Genomic DNA, 21,713 nt, shown 5'->3' with positions numbered 1-21,713 from the left:
AAATGATTTGACACTGATTGCTGGGGAGGGGCTGGGGCAGTGAAGAGAAACTTTCTTTTCATTGTTGGAGCTGTAAGAAAGGAACAAAACATGTAAAAAGAAGGGGAAAATAACAATCTTATGTCAATATTTTCTGCTCTTTCTGTTTTTAACAATCTAAGACTGGTAACATGTTTTTTGAACATTAACTTGATCTGGTCTTTTTACTCTACTTTAATATTGTAGTTAGTTTCAGGTTTTTTTTTCCTCCAGAGGTTTATTTTCTGTTTGTTGGTGTTACCCATCCCATCTCTCCCCTACGATGAGTGAAATTATGAAAAATATTCCTGAAACAGTTCTTGTTAAATGACAGGTGTTGAGACTGGAAACTTCCATTCACCCTGGCTCTAGATTTTCCCTTAATCACAAGCATCAAAGGGTTAATTACTTTCAGGCATTTTCTCTTGCAAACAGTGAATTTAATCAATATCTACATGAAACATTCAGCTTATTTCTCACTGAATAAGTAACTTTTATGAAAGACATAAGAGATGCTGGACTGTTTTTCTAGTAAAGAATACAAAGCTGTGATGCTTTGTTTGTTTAAAACTATAAGACAAGGGAGTGTCTGTCTGGCTAACTTTAGTGCTAGTGAAGAATTAAAGAAAAAAACTTAACAAATCAAATTACTGTTATGTCCTTCCAAAGCTGTAAAGCATGTTTTTTCCATAGTTATTAAATTATAGCATGCACACTTACAGGAGTAACAATCACATCTGCCTGAAATTGGTTATTTAATTCATTTTTCTCATCAATTTTGTTGATTGATAGTGGGCTCCATTCTTGTACTTTGTGTGTTCTTTTACCCCCATGTGCACTGGGAATGCCTGTCTGGTTGTGCAACAATGCCAAAACAGAGTGCTGGTGTTGCACACTCAGTCTACGCCAGCATAAATCATCATCCACGGTCCAAGGCATTGACACATGCGGTAACTCAGTTTAGTTTGAACGTGTTTTATTTGTGTTGCTGTAGTTTCACTTTGAATTCAGCACATCTAGGCATTGACTAGATCTTGTCAATTTCCTTATTCTTTATTCTTCCCTTAGACTAACCTCATTAAACTAACACAGGGACTCCTTTGTGTTCTGGCTGACATAAAGCACTGAAGAGTAGACTTGTTAGGTGTTGTATCCATCAGTATATCCATAATGCCCTTTTAAAGAGCAATCATCTTGATAAGTATTGTGCAGTACAATTCTAGTTCCTAATGCCGTAGTTTCCTTTGGCTTTCTGCTTTCCTGTCATTTCTGTTTTGGTGAGTTGTGCTTTAGTAGCTCCTCGTGTGTAAATCACTTTAGCACAGTGCTTGACAGGACATCAGGATGTGGTGTTGATGGCATCACTGCAGCCAGAAAGGTCAGTGTTCAGCAGAGACTCCTTGTAAATTAATGCAGTGTGCCTTTGCTAAAGGGTTCAAATCCATTTTCCCATACGTCAGATGTAACTTAGAATTTACATTGGAGGTAGGTCCCCTGCTTGCCCTCAATAAATGGCTCATGTTCTAAGCTGGCAAGTTCATAGCTGCCCTCCTGGTCTTTTGCCAAATATCACCCCCAGAGAACCCAAAAGATAGAGTTTATTTTATTTTTCCAAACTCTTTGCGTCCTGTAATTATTTTCTGTGTGTGTCCCTCTAAGCCCTCCTGTCGCCCCAAAGGCTTGACCAGTAACAACTGCTTTTTTAACTTACCAATCTACCTTGCGTTTAGCATATGTTATTTAAAATATTCAGTTGTTTTGTTCCATTTTTGAAATCAGGCTCAGAATACTGTAAATGCACGTGATGACTAGTGGCTAGAAAAGCAAAGCCCTGAACACTTGCATGATGCTGAGCTCTGATCTGAACAGAGATCATCACTAGCCAAGTAACCTTAATGAGTCTCTTGACTACCTTGGTCTCCCAGTCATCCAGCTGCAAATGTGAGTGAAAGCTTTGAAAAACAAATGACACCATTCAGCTGAGTGAGTAAAAGACAGCGGGCGGGTGGGGGGTGAGGGTAGCTCAGACTAAACCCTGATACAAGACAATATTTTTTTGTTGGAAGCACTGATACTTGGCTATGCAGAGTAAGGATCAGAACAATGTGGTGTTTGATTTAGCAAGGACTGAAGGGCAAAACAAAGGGGGCATTGTTATGTCCAAGGTTCAGAAATATACCCAGATAACAGTGAGATGCAATGAGCTTTTTCATATGCTTTCTGGCTCACACCGGGCTTTCTGTAGGAACCGAACCAGCAAACATTGTTCAGAGAAGGATAGTCTGCTCTGATTACAGATTTTGGAGAGATTTTTATTTGAGCCAGTGCAGTGACGGCTACAAACAGGCCCGCCGACAGTGGGGCGGGGGGGAGGCAAAGATGGGGGACAAAGGGGGTAGTTGTCCAGGGGGGCTCGGCATTTCTTTGGCCATGGTGGCGGCTGGTGCTCCAGGCCCCTTTGAAGTGCTGCACCAGCACTGCTGTGAGGGAGGGCGGAGGAGTCCAGTGCTATGGTTTGAGCAGTGCTGAGGGCTGACTGTCCCAGGCCCCTCCCTTCCTGCCCTTGGCCCAGGGCCCACAGTGGCTGCCAGCCCAGCTGGCTACAAAGCCTTGGGGCTTCAAAGCAAAGCTGCAAATATGTGGTACAGTTCTTCAGATTTTACAAAACGCTTTTAAGCAGAAATTGCCACTAAAATCAACAAGCAAGTTAAGCTTAAAATAATGGTGTAATTTCCTCTGCAGTTGTTGTTTCCTTCAAGGTTCAACTGGTTTGCTGTATCCTTCAGTCTTCCTCTTCGAGGACAAAACATGATGACTGGTTGGGCTCCTTCCTTTAATTAAAGGGTCTGTTTCCATGCAAACATGCTGATTCCCATTTACCTACACTTCCCTGTAAGAATGTAGGGCAGAGAAAACCATTTGATTAGGTCCCCCTGTGAAGAGTTGTGGGGCTGAACTAATACTGGTTGAGGGAGGGGCTGGATGGTGTTGTGACAGGGGTTTTGGAGCCTTCTATGTCATAGCCACTGGGTCAAATCCTGGCCAGGTTTGGAGTCAGGGACCCAGTGCCGATCCCAGCTGATGTTTGTCCTGGAGACCTGAGTGGAAGATCCCAAGGCAGCTTCTAATGTATGTGACACAAGCCCAGCACCGTTGTACTGACTCACTTTCTGGGGTGTGTGGCCACAGCAAGAAAACAGCCCCTTCGCCCAGGCTGACACAGGCCAGGCGCAGGATGCAGGTTACACTGGAGAGGTCCCGCTGGGGGCAGTTGCAAAAGCGAGGCCTCGCGGCGCTGTGTGGGAATGCCAGCAGAAGCTTGTGCTGGCCCTGCCTGTATGGGGCATGACTGTACAGAGAATGCCGGTGGCCAGGGCTGTCCCTTTGACTTCTTTCACAAGGAGAAATAGACCCCCCACAAAGAAGCATTTGCAAGCCCAAAGGAGGCCTGTGTTGTATGTGCAGGGGTACAGCTGGGACCCTGTGCAGAGCTGCTCCAATGGGGCATGCAGCTCGGGCTGACGTGCATGGGTGGCAGCTGGGCTGGAGTGTCAGCACAGGAGAGTAAGGGGAAGTCAGAGGTCCCCTTGTTCCTAGTGAGGGCTTCTTACCCCTATTGCCAAGCTGAGGTAGCCTTGGGCCAGTTCCGATTTGCTGCTGTGGGCCAGCAGGAAGTTTCTACCTACCTGGAGTAACAGCAAGAGCAGAGAGGACATGGTGCCTCCAGGAGCTGGCTGATTCACAGTGCCTTCTAGGGCTACTCTGGGGATGGGGCAGCTGACAAGAGGTCTGGCCACCACCTCCCTCCATTGAAGCCCTGTTTTGAAAGAGTAAGAGGGATGTAAGTGTTCCACAGAAGTACATTGGGATCCCTCCAAACAGCTAACAAAGGCCTCTGAGGGGTGTGTTTCCCATCCCTTGTCATTTGCAGACACTTTCGGTATCTCAAATGGAGGTGTGGACTCCTTTGGAAATTATTGTCTCTGTATGTAGTTGAAGTCTTTTCCGTCACTTCTCAGTCTAAGTCTTTGGAAATGTCGGTACATCCAAGAACCACTGTGTTAAGGAGCCCCTGTTTTCATTACGTTGGCTGTTCCCATTGCTGTATGCCTTTTTTGCCATCATGTATTTTTGTTACTGACCTCGCTTTTCTCTTTTGTCTGTAGGTCTCAATTCTGGATATCGGTTGTGGGATTTTTTTTTTTAAGTTTGATTGTTACTTTTGGTTGGCTTTCACCCGTCCCTTTTGGATGTATTTGAAGACCTAGTGGAGGAGCGCTGGACGAGGGGACAGGAGGACACTTACTTCGTTTATTTGGGAGCGCTAATTGCCGTGGTACCTTCAAGTTATATTCCACAGTCATGTGGTCATCACAGCTTCTGCTCTTCACAATGCTCTTAGCACCAGCAGCGCATGGTAAGATAGACGTGGAGGGAGTTGGTGGAGTTCTCGGGGGCTTTGCCTGCATAATCTGTGTGAAGGTGGTGTTATTTTCTAGAACTAAGGGTTTGGTTTTTTTTTTTTTCCCCCTTAAGGCAGTAAAGAAAACAAATTCCAGAGCTCTGCATGAACACAAAATTTCTATCTGCCAAATGAGCTGCGGGTGTCCATAATGATGTCTAGGAAAGAGGGTATCCCTGGGTGCAAAGGGCTCCAGATCAGTGGTCTCCAACAGTAATTCTTGTGCCCGTCATGCTTCCATACTTGCCACAGCCCCCCTCCGCACTAACAGTGTCCTCCCCCGCCCCCAGAGCACGGCACCCCCGGTCCACCTCACCCCATCCCTGCTGTAACTGTATCTTCCACTGACTCACCAGAGCCGCCACCACTGGAGCTGGGGCCTCTGGGGTCACAGGAGCCACACTTCTCTGGGATGTGGCCTCTGGGGCCGTGGGCGCCATGCCAAGCCTTGGGGCCATGCTGGGCTGCAGTCACCAGGGCTGCACTGGGCTGCAGGAGCTGCGCTGGAGCCACAGGATGGCGCAGCTGCACTGGGGCTGAAGGAGCCACATGGCTTGCATCTAGAACCGCAGGAGCTGCTCTGGGGAAAGAGCTGCAGGAGCTGCCTCCTCTGCTGCTGCCACGCACTTCTCCACCAACCTGTGGGGCGTGTGCGCAGAGTGGGCACATGGTGCTCCACGTGTGTGGCTCTGACGCGCTGCACTTTGCCACACAGCGGTGTCCTGTTTGCCACACGTGGAGAACGGGGAGTGTATTGGACACCACAGCTCTAGGCACAACATGTGTATCTGCAAAAATGAGCCGCGGATGTCTGCATCCACATCTGCGGCTGTGGGTACCCACGGGTATCAACGACTTCGATGCCCCACATCTGTGGCTGTGGATACCCACAGGTATCAATGAATTTGCAGAGCATCAAACTCCTTTACACCTCTTAGAAAAGCCCAGCCTATGTTGTTGCACAGTAGATCTGCAGTAAATAATTGTTAAAAAAAATCTGTTGATGGACTGACCCACGTGATGCCTGTGAGATGGCTTTGGAGATGTCTATAACACCGTGTCTAGTGTGATTCCAGACCGTCTCCCTTGTCTTCCAGCCCCACACACAGGTTAGGCACGCCTTATACTGGCCCTATGCAAGGTGGTTGAATTTCGTTCTAGGTGAATTGAAACCCATGAGATATGTGGTACAGCATAACCCACCTTAACCACAGCTGGAGAGGGTGGGATGTTGCTATCCTCACTGATCCTATTAGCACACATATTAGTGTGCTGTGCTGGCTATCAAAATTTATATGATCTTAAACAAGTTATACTTATCTGTTGTCACTGATTAAGAAAAAGTGAAATTCCATCCTTCTTACTAAGGATAGGACAGCCTATCTTGTGGAGCAGTTTGAACAGACCATGCCTGCTGACCAAGTCAAAAGCCTTGGTCAAGTCGATGAAGGCTATGTAGAGTGGCTTTCTCTGCTCCCTGCACTTCTCCTGCATCTGCCTTAGAGAGAAGACCATGTCAATGGTAGACCTCTCTGCGCGGAATCCGCACCGCGATTTGGGGTACACCCTCTCAGCAATCTTCTGGAGTCTGCCAAGGATGACGCGAGCGAACAGTTTACCAGTGACGCTTAAGAGGGAGATTCCACGGTAGTTGTTGCAGTCGCTTCTGTCTCCTTTGTTCTTATACAATGTTACAATGTTAGCGTCACGCATATCCTGTGGAACCTCACCCTCTTTCCAGCACAGGCACAGTAGCTCATGCAGGGGTTCCAGGAGTGTGTCCGCGGCACAAGATAGGCTGTCCTCCACGGCTACTCAAGATGATCCAGTTGTTCCACGAAAACATGAGAGGAACCATCCAATATGACGGCGCATTATCGGATGCTTTCAGAATCGGGAGCGGTGTCAAACAAGGATGCGTGCTTGCTCCGACATTGTTCGGGATCTTCTTCGCACTGCTCCTGAAGCATGCCTTTGGATCTTCAACAGAGGGCATCTTGCTGCACACAAGATCTGATGGGAAACTGTTTAACCTTGCAAGGCTGAAAGCTAAGTCTAAGGTGCGAGAAGTCCTCATCAGAGACATGCTGTTCACAGACGATGCTGCTGTAGTGTCTCACACAGAAGACCAGCTTCAAAAACTGCTGGATCAGTTCTCCAAAGCGTGCAAGGACTTTGGGCTTACCATCAGCCTAAAGAAGACGAATGTACTCGGTCAGGATGTTGCTGAATCCCCATCAATCAGCATTGACAACTCTACGTTAGAGGTCGTCCACGAGTTTGTTTACCTCGGGTCCACCATCACTGACACCATGTCGTTGGACACTGAGCGAAATAGGAGGATCGGAAAAGCAGCCACAACTCTGTCCAGACTCAGCAAGAGAGTGTGGAATAACAACAAGCTGTACACTCACACCAAAACGCAAGTCTACAGAGCCTGCATCCTCAGCACCCTCCTTTATGGCAGCGAGACTTGGACCCTCTATGCCCACCAGAAAAAGAGGCTGAACGTCTTCCACTTGCGCTGCCTCAGCCGCATCCTTGGAATATCATGGAAGGACAGAGTGACCAACACCGCCGTCCTCGAGCAAGCTGGAATCCCAGCTGTGCACACCCTCCTTGGGCAGTGTCGACTCCGCTGGCTTGGCCACGTCCACAGGATGAACGAAGGAAGGATTCCAAAAGACATGCTGTATGGTGAGCTAGCCTCTGGCAAAAGACCTCCCGGACGCCCCCAGTTGCGTTACAAAGATGTCTGCAAGAGAGACCTCAGAGAGGTAGACATCGAGCTGGACAACTGGGAAGAACTAGCAGACGACCGCGGCAGATGGAGGCGGGGGTTACACAAGGGCCTTCAGAAGGGCGAGATGAGGATCAGACAGCTAGCAGAGGAGAAGCGAGCGCACAGAAAGCACAATAAGGACTTGCCAGACACCCACCACATCTGCAAGAGATGCAGCAAGGACTGTCACTCTCGTGTGGGTCTTCATACTCACAATAGACGCTGTAAATGAAGTCCTCAACTGAAACTTTAAAGGGTGCGATCCACAGTCTATGCAGACTGAAGGATGCCTACAACTAAGGATAGTGTTTACAGGCAAAGTTTTTTACGACAGGAACCCAACCCTAAGCTCTTAAAACAGCTGGCCTGATTTCTAGGTTGCTGAGCAGCTGGAGGAAACTTCCAGTACTTTTTGAAAATCTGAGAGCCCCATTTGGGGCCCTCAGGAGCATTTGAGCTCTCTTGAAGTTCTGGCCTCAGTGTCAGGTCTTTGGGGGCACCCTTGAGAATTCATGTACTTGACTTAGGTGTAGCTTCAGGCTTCTGGTTTTGGAAATCTTGGCTAGAATTCCACATCCTCTCTGGGCAGGCTTTAGAGTTAAGCTTCTAGTGGGGAAGGAAGATAACAGCAAAAAGTGTATAGCACATGAAGTCTTCTGGCCTCACTTTTAACCCCTCTGTGCCCTAGAGCTTGCTCTCTTGGGTTTAAACAACATTCTTCACTGATTAAAAACAAACAAACAGACAAACAAAAAAAACATAATTAAAGGGTATCAACCAGTGGAGGTTGGGCAAAACAGGCTATTCTGGAAGGAGCTTTTGGTTCCTCCCAGTGGGACAGAGATGGTAAGTGTTGTTTTGTAACCCTTTGTATTTAAACAATGTTGATCGTTAAAGCAGTTAACAATTTGAACGCCCTTCTGGCAGTTTTGCTTTTAGCCAACGTCCTCTGAGAATTCGCTTGCAAGTTCTGCTGAGTGAAAATGCCAGAAGAATACCAGGCAGCAAGTGGCCCACAAATGAGGAGAATCTGAGGATGCAAGAACCGGGGCCTGACTTTTCCCACAGGGCTGCTCCTTGCAGAGTCATTTGCTCCTGTGCAAACAGAGTGGAAAGCACTGCAAGTGTCAGGGACCCCACAAGGGACCCCTCAGTGTTAGCTATGATTCTGTGTAACCGCTGATCAGTGGGTGCTACCTGTCCTCCCATGTGCCTGATCCTGAATGGTCAGGAGTCTCTTACGGCCCCCGCGAGAACATGTAGCTTTTTGGCTCAAGTGGAGGGACTCCAGTTCAAACTCTCCTGCTGATCAGGTGGCAATCAGGCCACCAGAATCGTTCATGGAGGTTCAGCTGGGGTGTGGGGGGGCTCCATAGGGGTACTTTCTGACCAGCCATTTAGCGTAAGGAAGAGAAAAGAAGGATGCACCCACTAAAATCTGACTTTCGCGGGAGGTTGCAGTAAATGAGCTGTTGGTCCCTGTGGGTCTCACAATCTTTGAAGTTCAGTACCTGCTGCCCTTTCTGCTAGGGGGTGGGGGTTATGGGGGAGGGGAGCAGAAGCAGGTTGGAGTGTCAGGGGGTGGCTGTGTTAGTCTGTGTCCACAAACAAAATGAGAAGTCCTGTGGCACCTTGTGGATGAACAGATACTTTGTAGCATAAGCTTTGGTGGGTAAAGATCTGCTTGGTCAGACTGAGGTTCATTCTGGAGGGTTTTTGTGTGTGCGTGCAGCAACCAGGGTTTAGCCCCGTGTTAAATATGAAATCCGTTTGGTTCAGAGCCTCTCCTTCTTGTCACCTAAGAGATCCCTGCAATGTTTTCAGAAGGCTTCCTGGGGAGCTTGTTTTCTAAGACAGTATCAAGATTTAACATTTTGGGTTTTGTTGCTACAAATTCTGAAAGTATCCAGTGTTCATGATAATTGCAGGGATGTCTATTAACTTGTGGGGGTTGTATTTGCCTTTTTTTATCTCCTTCTTAGGGTTCTCTGACCCTTCTTCCTTCTGCACCTTGTAAATAACAGTTTGTTCTTTTATGTTGGGAACAGGACAATGGAAGGATCATGGCATTATTGTTACTGTTGTTGTTTTGTTTAAATCTAAGCCTCACCAGTGCTGCCAGAGGTCTGTTTTGTGACTGTTTCTCCACCTCCGATAACTGCAAGGTTAAGAGACACAGATGTATTAGGAGACATGCCTGGTATTTCCTTTCTGGGAGCATATTGCATGTCCTGGGTTGTGATGTGAGGCATAGGGGTCAGAGGACTCATGATTTCATTGATGTGTGAAATGAAACAATCCCCAAGAAGGGCCAGCAGAGTAGTGGGATCCCTTCACGCTTGTGCTCAGCAGAAATAATACAGGAAAGAACCCTCAGTGGCTGCAGTTCCTTGGTGATATTGTCATGGTTGCTGCACCATGAGCATCCTGACCTCCAGGTGGATTTTCTTCCGTCTAAACATAGGTCCACAGACAAAAATACTCCATGAAGTCCATTTGCTCTAATGCCAGTCCAAGATGGAAAGCACTCTGGCACAGTGATAGGAGGCAAACCCCTAGTCTGTCCTGGCATCTTATTTAAACACAAACATGTTGCAAAAGGCATGTTTACAAATAAAGCTTTTCAGGGTGTTGTATAAAATCAAACTTCAGACTTCTGCATCCCTAATCATCAAGCCAGGAGATCTGTAACCAAATAAGTATCTTTTACTTTGAACATCTTAATGGCTCTGAAAATGTGATGCAAACTTCCGCAGCCTTGGTTGCAGTTTTAAAGTGACCTCTATATATTTAGGACACAGGCGAGCCTCACTCTTTGTTTATGAGAACTAGTTTAACCTAGGGCTGAAGTCCAGTAACTATTGCTTGCCTGACGGAGAAGCAATTTGCAGTCTTGCCCAGTTATGCATTGCTACAGCTGTGAGGAGAGAGCCTCCACCCTCTTCTGTTCCTGACCTTTCTAAGGTGTTGGACCATTTTACTGCCATGTTTGGTGGACAGCTGTGGCGGTGGTCTCTTCTTCGTAAAGAGATGACATTCAAATGCCAAGCTGATTTCTTGCTGCTTTAGGGGCCAGGGTGCAGGGTCAGGTTTGGTGGGTTTCTTGTGAGAGCCTTCAAAATGCACCTTACTCAGCAGCATTGGAAGTTGCCTGATGATAACGATTCAGTTCAAGCAATCGACTTTATCTTTCTTGGGGCAATATATGACGCTAGGAGGCTGGTCCTTGGTGATGGAGAGCTGCTGAATGTGAGCTGAACATTTGCCTTCCTGCTTCTGAAAGAGAGTGGAAGCACTGTCACCTTTTAAAGTACATACAGTGTTTCTTTTATACTTCTGCACGTTAAGTTAGCTTGTGAATGGTGGGTAATTGCCTTTTCCTATGCTACTCTTTCTGTAGCACAAATGAAATTTGAGATGTGTTTTATTGGTTGTGAAATAGCTAAGTTGACATCGAGGCTTCTGCCTAACTTCATTGTTTTAAAAGATTAATCATCCTTGAAATATTTATAATATGTGCTAGGCTAAGCAACTGGTATTACTGCAGCGGAGTCACCCTTTTTGTAGAAGAAGAGGTGATGAAACAAAAGCTTTTCCTGGTAAAAGGGCTGACCGCAGATGTGCACCGCAGTGTTTTTATTAGCGGCACAGTACTAAATTCAGGAGTATTAAATTCTCCAGCTGATGGCAGTCTGATTGGTAAGCCAGTGAAGGGTGAAATTCAACCCTGCAAAGGTCCCATGCGCCACTTAATTTTCACTTAAGCCATTAAGTGGTGCAAAGGCCAGTATGCAGGGCCCTCTCGGTGCAGGGGTGAATTTCAAACAGAGTAAATGGGGGGAATTGTGGGGTTTTTAAATCCTCCTCCTTTAGTGTTCTGGAAACCTGCCCGCTCGGTGTTCCCACACACAAATACATCAAGGAAGCTAAAAGCAAGCAAAATCACCTTTCACTTGCAATCCACAGGGCAAGGCAGGCGCATGCACATTTTTAGGATGTTCCCAGAGCTCTCACATCCAGACAACTAGATAGTACCTATGAGTTGGCAAAGCATTCTGGCTTTGGGCATGCAAATAAACATATCAGGGGATCGTCACTTCCTTTGCTTTTCAAATATGTATGTTACAGATATCCAGTGCACATGGGGCTTTGTTCTGGACCAAAGCATCATCCAATACTGATTGTATTAGGCTACTTGCCCTCACTGTTATAAAAGAGAACTAGGATGCTGAGCGAGTAATCTGTATGCCATTACCTATGATACTTGACCAGCTTGTAACTGTTTCATGGCAAGCCTGGTGTCTGAGCCTTGGCAATCAACTAAATGCATAGACTCTGAGTTCTTAGTGGTAATTACTATATAATAGATCAGTATATGAGTTACAGTGTAGTAACTCACTCCTAAAGCATTTAGGTACAAAGGATAAAGACCAAATGGCCATTGTACATCTAAGTGTGAATTACTATACCATAATTTACTCCCCATCATATTTGTTTGTAACTCTAAAACGTTTGTTGTATCTTTTTTTCCTTAATAAGGTATAAAATACCCCAGATTGCAGAATAGGAAAGTCCAATGCACTTCCACCAAGAGAACAACTGGAGAGAGAGACAGGAATCTGACTGAGTCCTGAGCTCTCGGTAGATATTTTCGATGCATGTATTCACTGTCACCATTAAATGAGTTCTGTGGTGTGGACACTTGCCTGCCAAACTTCATTGGGCTCAGCAACTCATGTGACATAGGCTTTCCAGCAGTCATTCTGTAGGGTCATTTATTTTATTTGCTTATCATGTGAGCTTGATGTGATCTGGAGATCTGAGCTCAGGGCCAGAATCTTGAGCCATTTTCAATCTCCATCTGGTTCATAAAGCAGACAGACATTCCCACAACAAAAATCACCATCACAGATGGCTCCCTTGTTACCAGGCTTAGCCAAGTTTGGATAATAGAGGATCTGCTCTCAGGAGCCAACTGGCACCAGGGTGAGGCTGCTGGTGGCAAGTTTGATCTGCCGCAGCTCTTTTCGCATGTGCTATAGAAACAGACTCAAATCATTGGCACAAAATATTGTATCAAATGGTGGGAAAATGCCTTAAAATCTCCTATCCTGTATCTGACATGACCTAAGTCTTCCTGTCACCACCACCTTTTCCCATGGCCTTTGTGAATAACATGAAGAAGGGGCCATTGTACATTTGCCGTCTAATACACTCTGCCAACAGATGGTGAGCTGCTGGAGGGCAGAACTGGTTTCTTTGCTTCTGGTCGGTAGTGGCATCTGGCACAGTGGGACCCTGCTCTTCCATTACGTTCCCAGATACCACAGGGAGACAGAGAATGGACAATCAGTGCGGATGTTCAACTCTATAAAAGAGGTGTTTCTGTTGAATCCTGGTCTCTCTCTCCTTTCTAATGAATTCCTCGCTGGATTTGTTAGCTATTTATGCCTCTGTCTTGTCATGCTCTTAGTGCTGAAGTGTGTCCCTCAGGGAAGGTGATCCACTAGTGCCTGGCCCGGCCCTTGCCCAGCTGTTTGGGATGAGATGAGGCACTTCCTTCCACCCAGTGCAGCCAGCATAGGGCTCACTTAAGTCCAGTCTGTGCATACAGGAAATGCAGACATGGTGTGTTTCCTGCCTCTCTGGGTGTGCAGGGTGTTCCCAAGGGGCTTGAAGACCTGTGTAGCCAGGGGACAGAGGAGTAGGCTGCATTCCTATGTGCAAGCTGGTGAACCTTGAGGACATTTTGCCTTACAGGTCCTCTTGGAATCCCATCAGGCCCACCTGGGATGCTGTGCTCTATGTCAGCCTCATTGATGTGCTTTGTTTTCTGTAGCAGAACTGAGCCTTAACTGCCTGAGCAGTGGTTGTGTCTAATAGTTTGTGGCAGCATTGCTGTTACTACGGCATATGCTAAAGCTACTCTTCAGTGGGAGGCAGTAGCCTCCATAGCAGAGCTTCCATTGGAAAAGGCTATAACTTAGGGGAACATGCTGCGGTAAACCATGGGATGGGGCTGATGGCTCTGGCCACTTGTGTGTCCCACTGACCTGGAGGCCAGTGGGCTCATCTAACTGACAGCAGCCTGGGCTGCTACCCCTCATCTCTGATAAGGTGGTATTTCCTAGTAGGGTGAAGTGCCCTCTCTCGTCTGGGCCTGGAGAGCTCTGTCCTCCTCCTCTTCCCTGTTCATGTGGAGAGTTCAGTGCTGCTGGTGGCACCAACTGTCCATAGTCCTTGTGCTCGGGGAGCAAACAAAGCAGTGGGTGCCCAGCTGTTGCTCAGTTGGGGAAACTCTCAGAAACAAGGGCATCTTGCCTTTGATCTTTTTTTTTTTTTTCTGGACCCCATCACATCATGGGGGGTGGGTGGAGGGAAGGGGGAATTCAGCCATCAGTTGGTGAGGATAATTTATTTGCCTCTGGATGGGGCTTTGCTGCTCACCTACTGTAGGAGGAAATGGCAACTAGAGATGCTACTCCAATTAGATGAGGATTGCTCTTCTTTTATTGCGGCTTTAAAACAGGCGACAGTCTTAATTAATGTTGTTATTGTTAAACAGGAATTTGTAAAGGGCGTGGTTAGTAATGAGCATGGATCAAAGATACGCCCTGGAACATCCCTCTTGTGTGAGACGCTCAGCAAAAGGCTATGTGATGGTTCATAAGTAGGGCTTTTGACTTGCTAGTGTAGTGCAGGACAGGGAAATGGCTCTGGTACAGAGGTAGGAAAGAAGTGGGCTGCGGGGTGGATGCGGATATGGCCACTCACAACTCCTGTTGGCTGTGGTTCAGTGTTCTCAGCCAATGGAAGAAGTGTGAAGTTGTAGCCCAGCCCATGGCACTTCCTGCATCTCCCATTGGCCAGCAATGGTGAACCATGGCCAACAGGAGCTGTAAGTGACTGTACTTGGAGGGACACAGGTGAGAGAAACATCAGGAGTCCTGAATATCAGAGAGGTAGTCACGTTAGTCTGGAGCTTCGAGAACAACAAGAAGTCTTGTGGCACTTTATAGACTAACAGATATTTTGGAACATAAGCTTTCGTGGGCAAAGACCTGCTTCATCAGATGCATGAGTGGGGGGGCGGTTCAAAGGGGTATTTGCTGTTGATACTGGGCCATTTCCACCTTGCTGAATAGACCTTGTCAGCTCTGGCCCTCCCTCTTACTGGGACCCCACTCTTTAATACCCCTCTGAAACACCCCCCCCCACTCATGCATCTGATGAAGCGGGTCTTTGCCCAGGAAACCTTATGCTCCAAAATATCTGTTAGTCTATAAGGTGCCACAAGACTTCTTGTTGAACAGGGGTCTTGTATTCCTGGCGAGTCGCATCTGACCTGGGGGCCTCTAATTGCCCGCCCTTGCTCAGGTATCTCACAGGTTGGTAAATTGCAGGCTACTGTGAACCTGGCTGAATGGCAGAATCTCTGAAGGCAAATAAAACTAGTGTCTCATTATAAAGAGTAGGAGGCTGATGGTAATCACATACTGCATATATCACTCGATGTATCATCTCTTTTCTTTGCAATGTGCGGCCCCTCTGGGAGGAGAGAGGATTTAAGCATTACAACTGACAAAATCTTACGTGGGAAGAAGTCCTGTTATTTCCCAGCTGGGATGCAGTTTTGCTTTGCAAGACAGAGGTTGGCTGTTAAAATAGATGGATTCATGGCCAAAACCTGCTTATCAATGAAATAATGTTTTGCCGACTTATTTGCCCACATAAAAGTATTTAATTGGCAGCATGTTTCACGTGAAAATTCTCTCTCTTAATAGCTGAAGCTAATCTTCCCTCCAAATCCAGGTCACTGAATATTAAAAGACAGGCAGAAATCTAAACTTTTGCACAGGTGAGTCATCTAAAAAGTGAATAATGGAGGGATTCTATTTTTAAGACTCCCATTTCACTGGCATGAATTGAAATCTGTCCTGTCATTGCCGTCTGAGCACTTACGGGCACGTTTAATTACAAATCTTACTATTAGCTGTTATTCTGAGGGGTTCTTGGGACTCAAAATTAATCATGTTTGGATGTTTTACTTCATTTGATTGAAAAACTAAATTGGCCTGTTGGTCACAAGCCAAATACATAATGAATTCATATAATCAGTAGACACCTTACAGCCTGCAAGCCCTGCTGACAGAAGTGCTTGGAAGTCATATATTATAATATCAGGCAGCCATAATAATAAATACACTCTAGCTGCTTGTTTCTGAACGCAGCAGAGAGTATGCTGAGCCGACATATAGGGACACTGACTTTGTGAGCTGATAAATGCTAATTGGTGAGCAACTGTTCTGACAGGAGTCTTAACTCTTTAATCCAGTGGTGTCCAAAAGAAATGTAATGATTGCCACAGCTCCCCCCGCCCCCCTTGGGACAGGCCAGGCACACACACCTCGGCACAAACTGCCGGCGGCTTATGCCTGGGGTCAAAGTCACAGCTGCGCCAGGCCGCAGGAGGGGCCACCCCCACTACTGCTGCCATGTGCCTGTCCCACCTAGTACCACTCCTTGGAGACACTGTTCAGCACACCCCGGTGTCCTGTTCGCCACATGTGGTGCACGGAACATGTATTGGACACAACAGCTTTAATCCTTACTGTGGATGCCAGGTGTGAAATGGTGACCTTGAGGTACTCCAGTTTTCCCTTGTCTTAAGGCTGGAGTATTCAGAAGAACACAAGGGAGCTGGGCACCCAACTTCCATTGGAATTCAATAGGATTTGGATCAATTAGGAATTGAGTTGGCCAAGAGGTGCTCTTGGGAGGGTGTGCCATTAACAGCCAAAACAATGCAAGGAGAGCACTCTGACGGCAAATAAAGCAACTGGCACCTTGTGAGGTGGATTGCTTTCACCTCCGTTTGGCCTGTCTTGTTCAGCTGAATAAGCACAGATTGAGTGAACCAAGTTCATAGGGCCACTCAGTGGAAGGGGTCATCGCATTCTTTCTAGCCATCTATGTGCCCTTCTTGTCTTAGAATCTGAGAATCTTTCAATCTACTTGCATGTGTACCCTCACAATGCCCACTTGAGGCAGAGAAGTGATCTTTCCCTATTGTATAGTGGGGGAAATGAGAGCCAGATCAAAAGTAAAAGTGACTTGATTGTGGTCACCCAGGGGACCCTTTGTGGAGCTGGCAACTGAGATGAAGTCCTACTCCTGGCTCCCACATGTGGAATGGTCTCACGTACCAGAGATAGGACACCTGTGGGAAAAACTCCAGATTATGTCAATTAATCCTGTGTACATCATAAGTGGATGCATCAAAGGTAAGAACTTCCTAGCAGGTTGCAAACTTTGTGGGAAAATCTGATGCCCTTTGAATCAGAGCTGGTGATAGAAGTTGGAGTATGGAGATAGGAGGAGGGGTAGAATGGCAAATAATCACACCATCTGCTAATGTTATAGTGATGTCAAATAATTACTGATAAAATGAGCTATTAAAACAAGTACGTATGTAAGAAAAATTGCTGTGCAAGTTACACATTTGAAGATACTTTCTGCATGTTTGGTTACAATTATCAAAAGCTTATTCAGACTAACAAAATAATTTATTAGATGATGAGCTTTTGTGTGGCAGACCCGCTTCTTCAGATCTGGAGATAAAACTGTCAGTTCTGTACAGGAAATATTATGTAATACAGAGTGTCAAAAAATTGAAATAAAAACTGACAAATTAGACACAGAACTGAAGGGGAGGGAAGAGGGGGTGCATGCATCCACGACAACTAGCTTCCTTCTCCAGTAAAATGCTTGGAGTGTACAATGTTTGGCCTTCTTTCTCCATTCCTACCTCTACCTCCATGTGCCACTCCAGTTGGAAATTCCGTGATTTACGTTCCCCTTAATCCGCATAATTTGATGTGGCTTTCGCTGTGGAGCTGCTTCTACTTCCGCTGTTGTTTTATTCATATGTATATAGTCACTGATTAAGAGTACTTATGCCTCCACAACACTATTTACACACGATGATATTAATTTAAAATAATGGTAACCAGTCAGGTAATCTGAAAAAAAATCAGAAACTAGTTAGAGCTGTGCAAAAGCATCGTAGCAAATTATATGTTTTCTATGGAAATCTGATTCTTTTCATTAACAAGTGAAAGCCCCAAAGCTAAACTAGAGAAAAACGGAGCCATGGGGCATGTGACCCACAGTGTCCCTGATAAATGCTGAGAGTATTTTCAAATCAAAAGTTAATTGTGGCTGAAATTTTCAGTACTCCAATTTCTGCTGGGAAAAAAAAAGCTGTTTGGCAAAAATCCCATGTTTTGACTAGTCCTACAAACCCTGAACTTCAGCAAAAGCTTATTGAAGTTTGGCAGTAAGCATCCGTATGCAACTGTAGTTTTAAACTATTTTCAACTCAGTCATTTGTTATATTTTGCATGGGTTCAGCCCGAAATGGGACAAATGTTCATGGTTTCTCATGTATTCTGCCATCGGAGTGGGCTTTTTTCTAATGTTGGTCTTTCTCCAAACCCAAAATTCAAATCTAAATTTGGAGGAGCCTCCCCGCTGCTGCTGCTGCAAAAAAAAAAAAATGGTGGGGGGCAAAAAAGCTCACACTCATGCCTGTGATCAGCACCTTTAGTGCTAATACAATTTAATGATCTCATATGCTGCGGTGGAAGGGATATAAAATGTAATATCCTGCAGAAAGGACAGAAGAAAACAAAACATACGATTCTCCCTATCCCACTGTAACTCTTACTGGCTGACGACACTTTTGACTGTTGCAGTGCCCCATCCATGCTTTTTTTAAAATTGGCTCACAAATATGTATAACCCAAAGATGGTTTATGTAAACCAAGTCACATAATATATCAATTTTATATAACAGTCTTTTGGATCTATGTATCCTATTTTTATGCCATGTATCATTCCTGTACGTGAGGTTAGAAATATGAAGTGTGAATCTCTTTATACTTCTAAATGTGTTTAGCAGGGAGGGGGAAAAGAAGAAGGGGGACAAAGTGTGTGTGTGGGAGGCACCTGTTTGCACTTGCAGAGGAAGATGAAGCAGCCTGTATCTGAGTGAGTTTTTTCATGCAGTTGATGATTTTCTATGGGTATAGGGGATGTGAAAGAAAAATCCTGTCCTGGGAGAAAGTGTGTTTAAACAGTGTGAAGCAATCAGACTTTGAAACCTTTGAAACTTCCTGTCCCATCCTGAGAGAATACAAAAAAGAAGCTGTGGGAGAAGTTGTGGACCCAAGTCAGAGTAAAAGATCAACCCTGATTTGAAGCTATAATCTGAAATAAGAACAGCTGTTTAGGGTGAAAATTTGCATGTAACAAGTTCCTTAATGGATCAGAACTAGTTAAGCATTTTTTTTTTTCATTTTAATTCGGTGACTTACTTTGATCTGTCTTTTTTTCCCCTTTCAACCATGTATGCCCAACTTCTTGTACTTCATAGAAACACTTTAGTTCATCATGAAGCCCAGTGTAACTAACTATTACCTGATGGGAGGGAGCAACCACTGTGCACATCTCTTTTGCGTTGATACAGGGGACTGACTTTATGAGCCTTCCTTGTGTAAAAGTTTTATACCAGGTAAGGAAGGTTTTTTTGTTTGGTTGGTTTTTTTTTTGTTTTTTGTTTTTTGTTTTTTGTTTCTTTTTTGCAAGGGGAAGTTGAGGGGGACTGGTACATTTAGGGTTGGTTTCCTGGGTGCTGCACTCTGTCTTCCCAGGGCTGAAGTGATTCCATGTGTGCATTGCTCTGTGCAAGTGGAGAGGCAGTAACCGCAACTCAGCACCTTTTCTGTGGGATACCAGGATCTGGAGAAGTAGGGCAGGGTGGTGGAACAATTAGCAGCACGCTAGCGGGAAACAATGACTTCTGGCAGGCTAGGGAATTAGATACGCTGTGTAGGAGATCTCATCAGGGCTGTCAACCTGTAGACTTTGTCTTGTGTGATGAAGTCACTGCCTTAGGTAGTTGAGTACCTGTGTGCCGTGGGCCTTGAGGATATTTCCGTACTGGCTGGAACTGCTTGTAATGCCCTGTCAGAGCTGGGATTCTCCCAGGAAGAACTGGATACGTGGCAACAAAAGGTTTTATTAGCAGAGAAAACCATTGAGATGCAAAGGCAGTTAAAGAAGCTTCTTGGTTTACAGTGTCAATGCTTACTTTGTCTTGGATGCCTACAGGTGCTGGTCTTAGCACACCATAGCATTCTCATGCGCTGGTGTTGACCTCACTTCCTGTTGGCTTGCAGAGCAGTTGCGTGAAGAGCGCCAGCACTCTATGTTGTCATAGCTCACCACCAGTGTAAGGATGTTGTAGAGTATTTATGCAGAGGCAGGAATGGCTGTAATGCAAATAATCTGATGTCGGCGAGGATGCATAATGCTGCCAATGGAATGAAAAGCTGTAGGGCGCAATTAGAGACACAGCTTCCTTTTCACCAGTTTTCTGGACTTGACACCAGTTTCCTTAATGTGACACCTCTTTGTTCATACGAAATATCAAACCAGCGCTTACATTGCTCTTTGAGTAGAGGAGGTAATAATAACCCTGCATTATAATGGGTTTAAATTAAAGCACAGTGTTCCTTTAGTCAGGGTTTCAGATTTAACTTTTCAAATGCTTTTCATCAGTGGTTTGCAAATTTGACAGATACTTGTTATTGGTTTTAGCCTGCAAAGGCTATTTTAAGTTCCTGAACGGAACAGTGCTTGCTTGCATTTGGCAGGAGTTTGTAGCATAGTGAATTAACATTAAACCAATACCTAATTTCTGGTGTATATTAGAAATTAATTCCTCACATGGGTTTGATTGTCTGCTGTCTCTATGTCACAGTGTATTTGCTTTGTACAAAGGTGTCCCCCCGCCCAGCCCAGCAGGGAATCCTTTTTACCTTTCAGGAACTTGCATGAGGGTTTGCACTGAGCAATTGGCAAAACTCAACAAAACCATGTATTCAATAAACATATAATAGTATTGAATGAGGCTACTTTTGTGCTCCTAGCAGATCATCTTGAGTCCCATTAAGACTGCACATAAGTAGAACAGATCAATGCTGATGCATATGTTGTCTGGATTTGCCTAGTACAGTAAAGCTAGTCTAAGTATGATATCTGTTTATACTATGTAAAATTAATAACCTCAGCATTAAAGCAGCATTGACTTTGTGGAATAAGTCATCAGAAATCACAGAATGTAAAAATCCAGGTTCCAACAGAGAGACTAAGTTTGCTATATTAATCTTGCAGTATAATGTGTTGTGTTTTATGTTAGGAATGCAATCCAGTAGAATATGATGGAAATCTGTCATTACACTTACACTGTAAATTCTTTGGGGCAGGAGCTGTGTGTCTTTGTACATCACTTAAGACAGCACAGCTCTAAGCTCTAGGTACTTTGTTAGTAGTCATGGGGGCCTCTTACCATTCACTGTCCTTCCCCCAGTTATATTTTTAAATTATTTTTAATTAAATTAGGCTCCCTCCCTACTTCTCTAGTATCCTTGCACATGGCTGGTGACCCTAAAATGGTCTGGGATAACAACTAGCTTTGGAACAGACAACCTCATTGGTGATGGCAAAGTAGTACGTATGTGTTTCTTCATTGCCGGGTAAAGAGCTTTGAAGATTATGATAAACCTTGAAACTCAGGCTCAGCTCTCCAGTTTCTGGTATAGGTGTGGGCACTCAGACATATGTTGTGGAGATTTTAGGCAAGGGCAATGACAGTGAGGGCAACTAGACGACAGAGAGGTCAGATAACAGAACACACCATGCAGTTCAGTCTTTAGAACAGTGCACTAAGATTTAGTGCTGTGTGTTTTGCACAGATAGTGTAGTTATAGGGGTGAGCTTGTCCTGTCACTTCTTTCTGAAGACCCCTGGCTGCAGGGAACCTGCATTGTGGGTGTGGTTCATAAGTACATGGGCAGTATAATATCCTTTTCTTAATTTAATTGTGGGAACAGCAAAACAAACAAGCAAAAACCTTGCGGCAACATCATGATATTAGTGAAGTCAATGGGAATTTTGCCATGGACTTCAGCAGGGCGAGGATTTCACTGTGGTTTCTATTTATTTATATTTATATTCCAGTAATAACCTGGAGGCATTAAGCGTGTGCCTTTGTAGTGCCAGGGTGTATGATTCAAACATGAACGAAAGAGTCAATGACAGGTATATGTAAGATCAATAACCACAGACTGCTGGGGTGGGGTGGGAAGCAGCTGCTGAGGCTTTAACAAAAAATGCTTCTCCATCTGAGCAGTTGAGGGAAAGAGAAGAAGTTGCAATGAGGCCCATCAGCAAATCAGAAATAAAATTAACGTTATTAATAAATACTGGGAATGATTCCAGGGATTTAAAATCCATAAAACTGAACTGAAATTAGCTGACTTGGTGCATATCTTTTATGTTTTGGGATCATCAACCCCTGCCAACATTGTGGGGCAGTGGTGTGTT

The 21,713-nt window shown here is 45.2% G+C and overlaps 1 protein-coding gene across 10 annotated transcripts in view; it reads left to right on the top strand.

Annotated features, from left to right (window-relative positions):
* ADGRL3 (adhesion G protein-coupled receptor L3) overlaps positions 1-21,713 on the top strand; it is a 738,987-nt gene that overhangs the window by 273,790 nt on the left and 443,484 nt on the right. For all 10 annotated transcript variants that reach the window (XM_074993922.1, XM_074993917.1, XM_074993919.1 and 7 more), the window contains one exon: positions 4,185-4,435. In XM_074993922.1, the coding sequence (XP_074850023.1) occupies positions 4,381-4,435 (55 nt within the window). In that variant the 5' untranslated portion in view covers positions 4,185-4,380. The remainder of the gene's footprint in view (positions 1-4,184; positions 4,436-21,713) is intronic.

This window comes from Carettochelys insculpta, chromosome 4 (assembly GCF_033958435.1).
Source record: "Carettochelys insculpta isolate YL-2023 chromosome 4, ASM3395843v1, whole genome shotgun sequence".
In the NCBI taxonomy this organism is placed as follows: domain Eukaryota; kingdom Metazoa; phylum Chordata; order Testudines; family Carettochelyidae; genus Carettochelys; species Carettochelys insculpta.
Note: the sequence above shows the minus strand (reverse complement) of the source record. Positions and strands in the feature narration are given on the sequence as shown.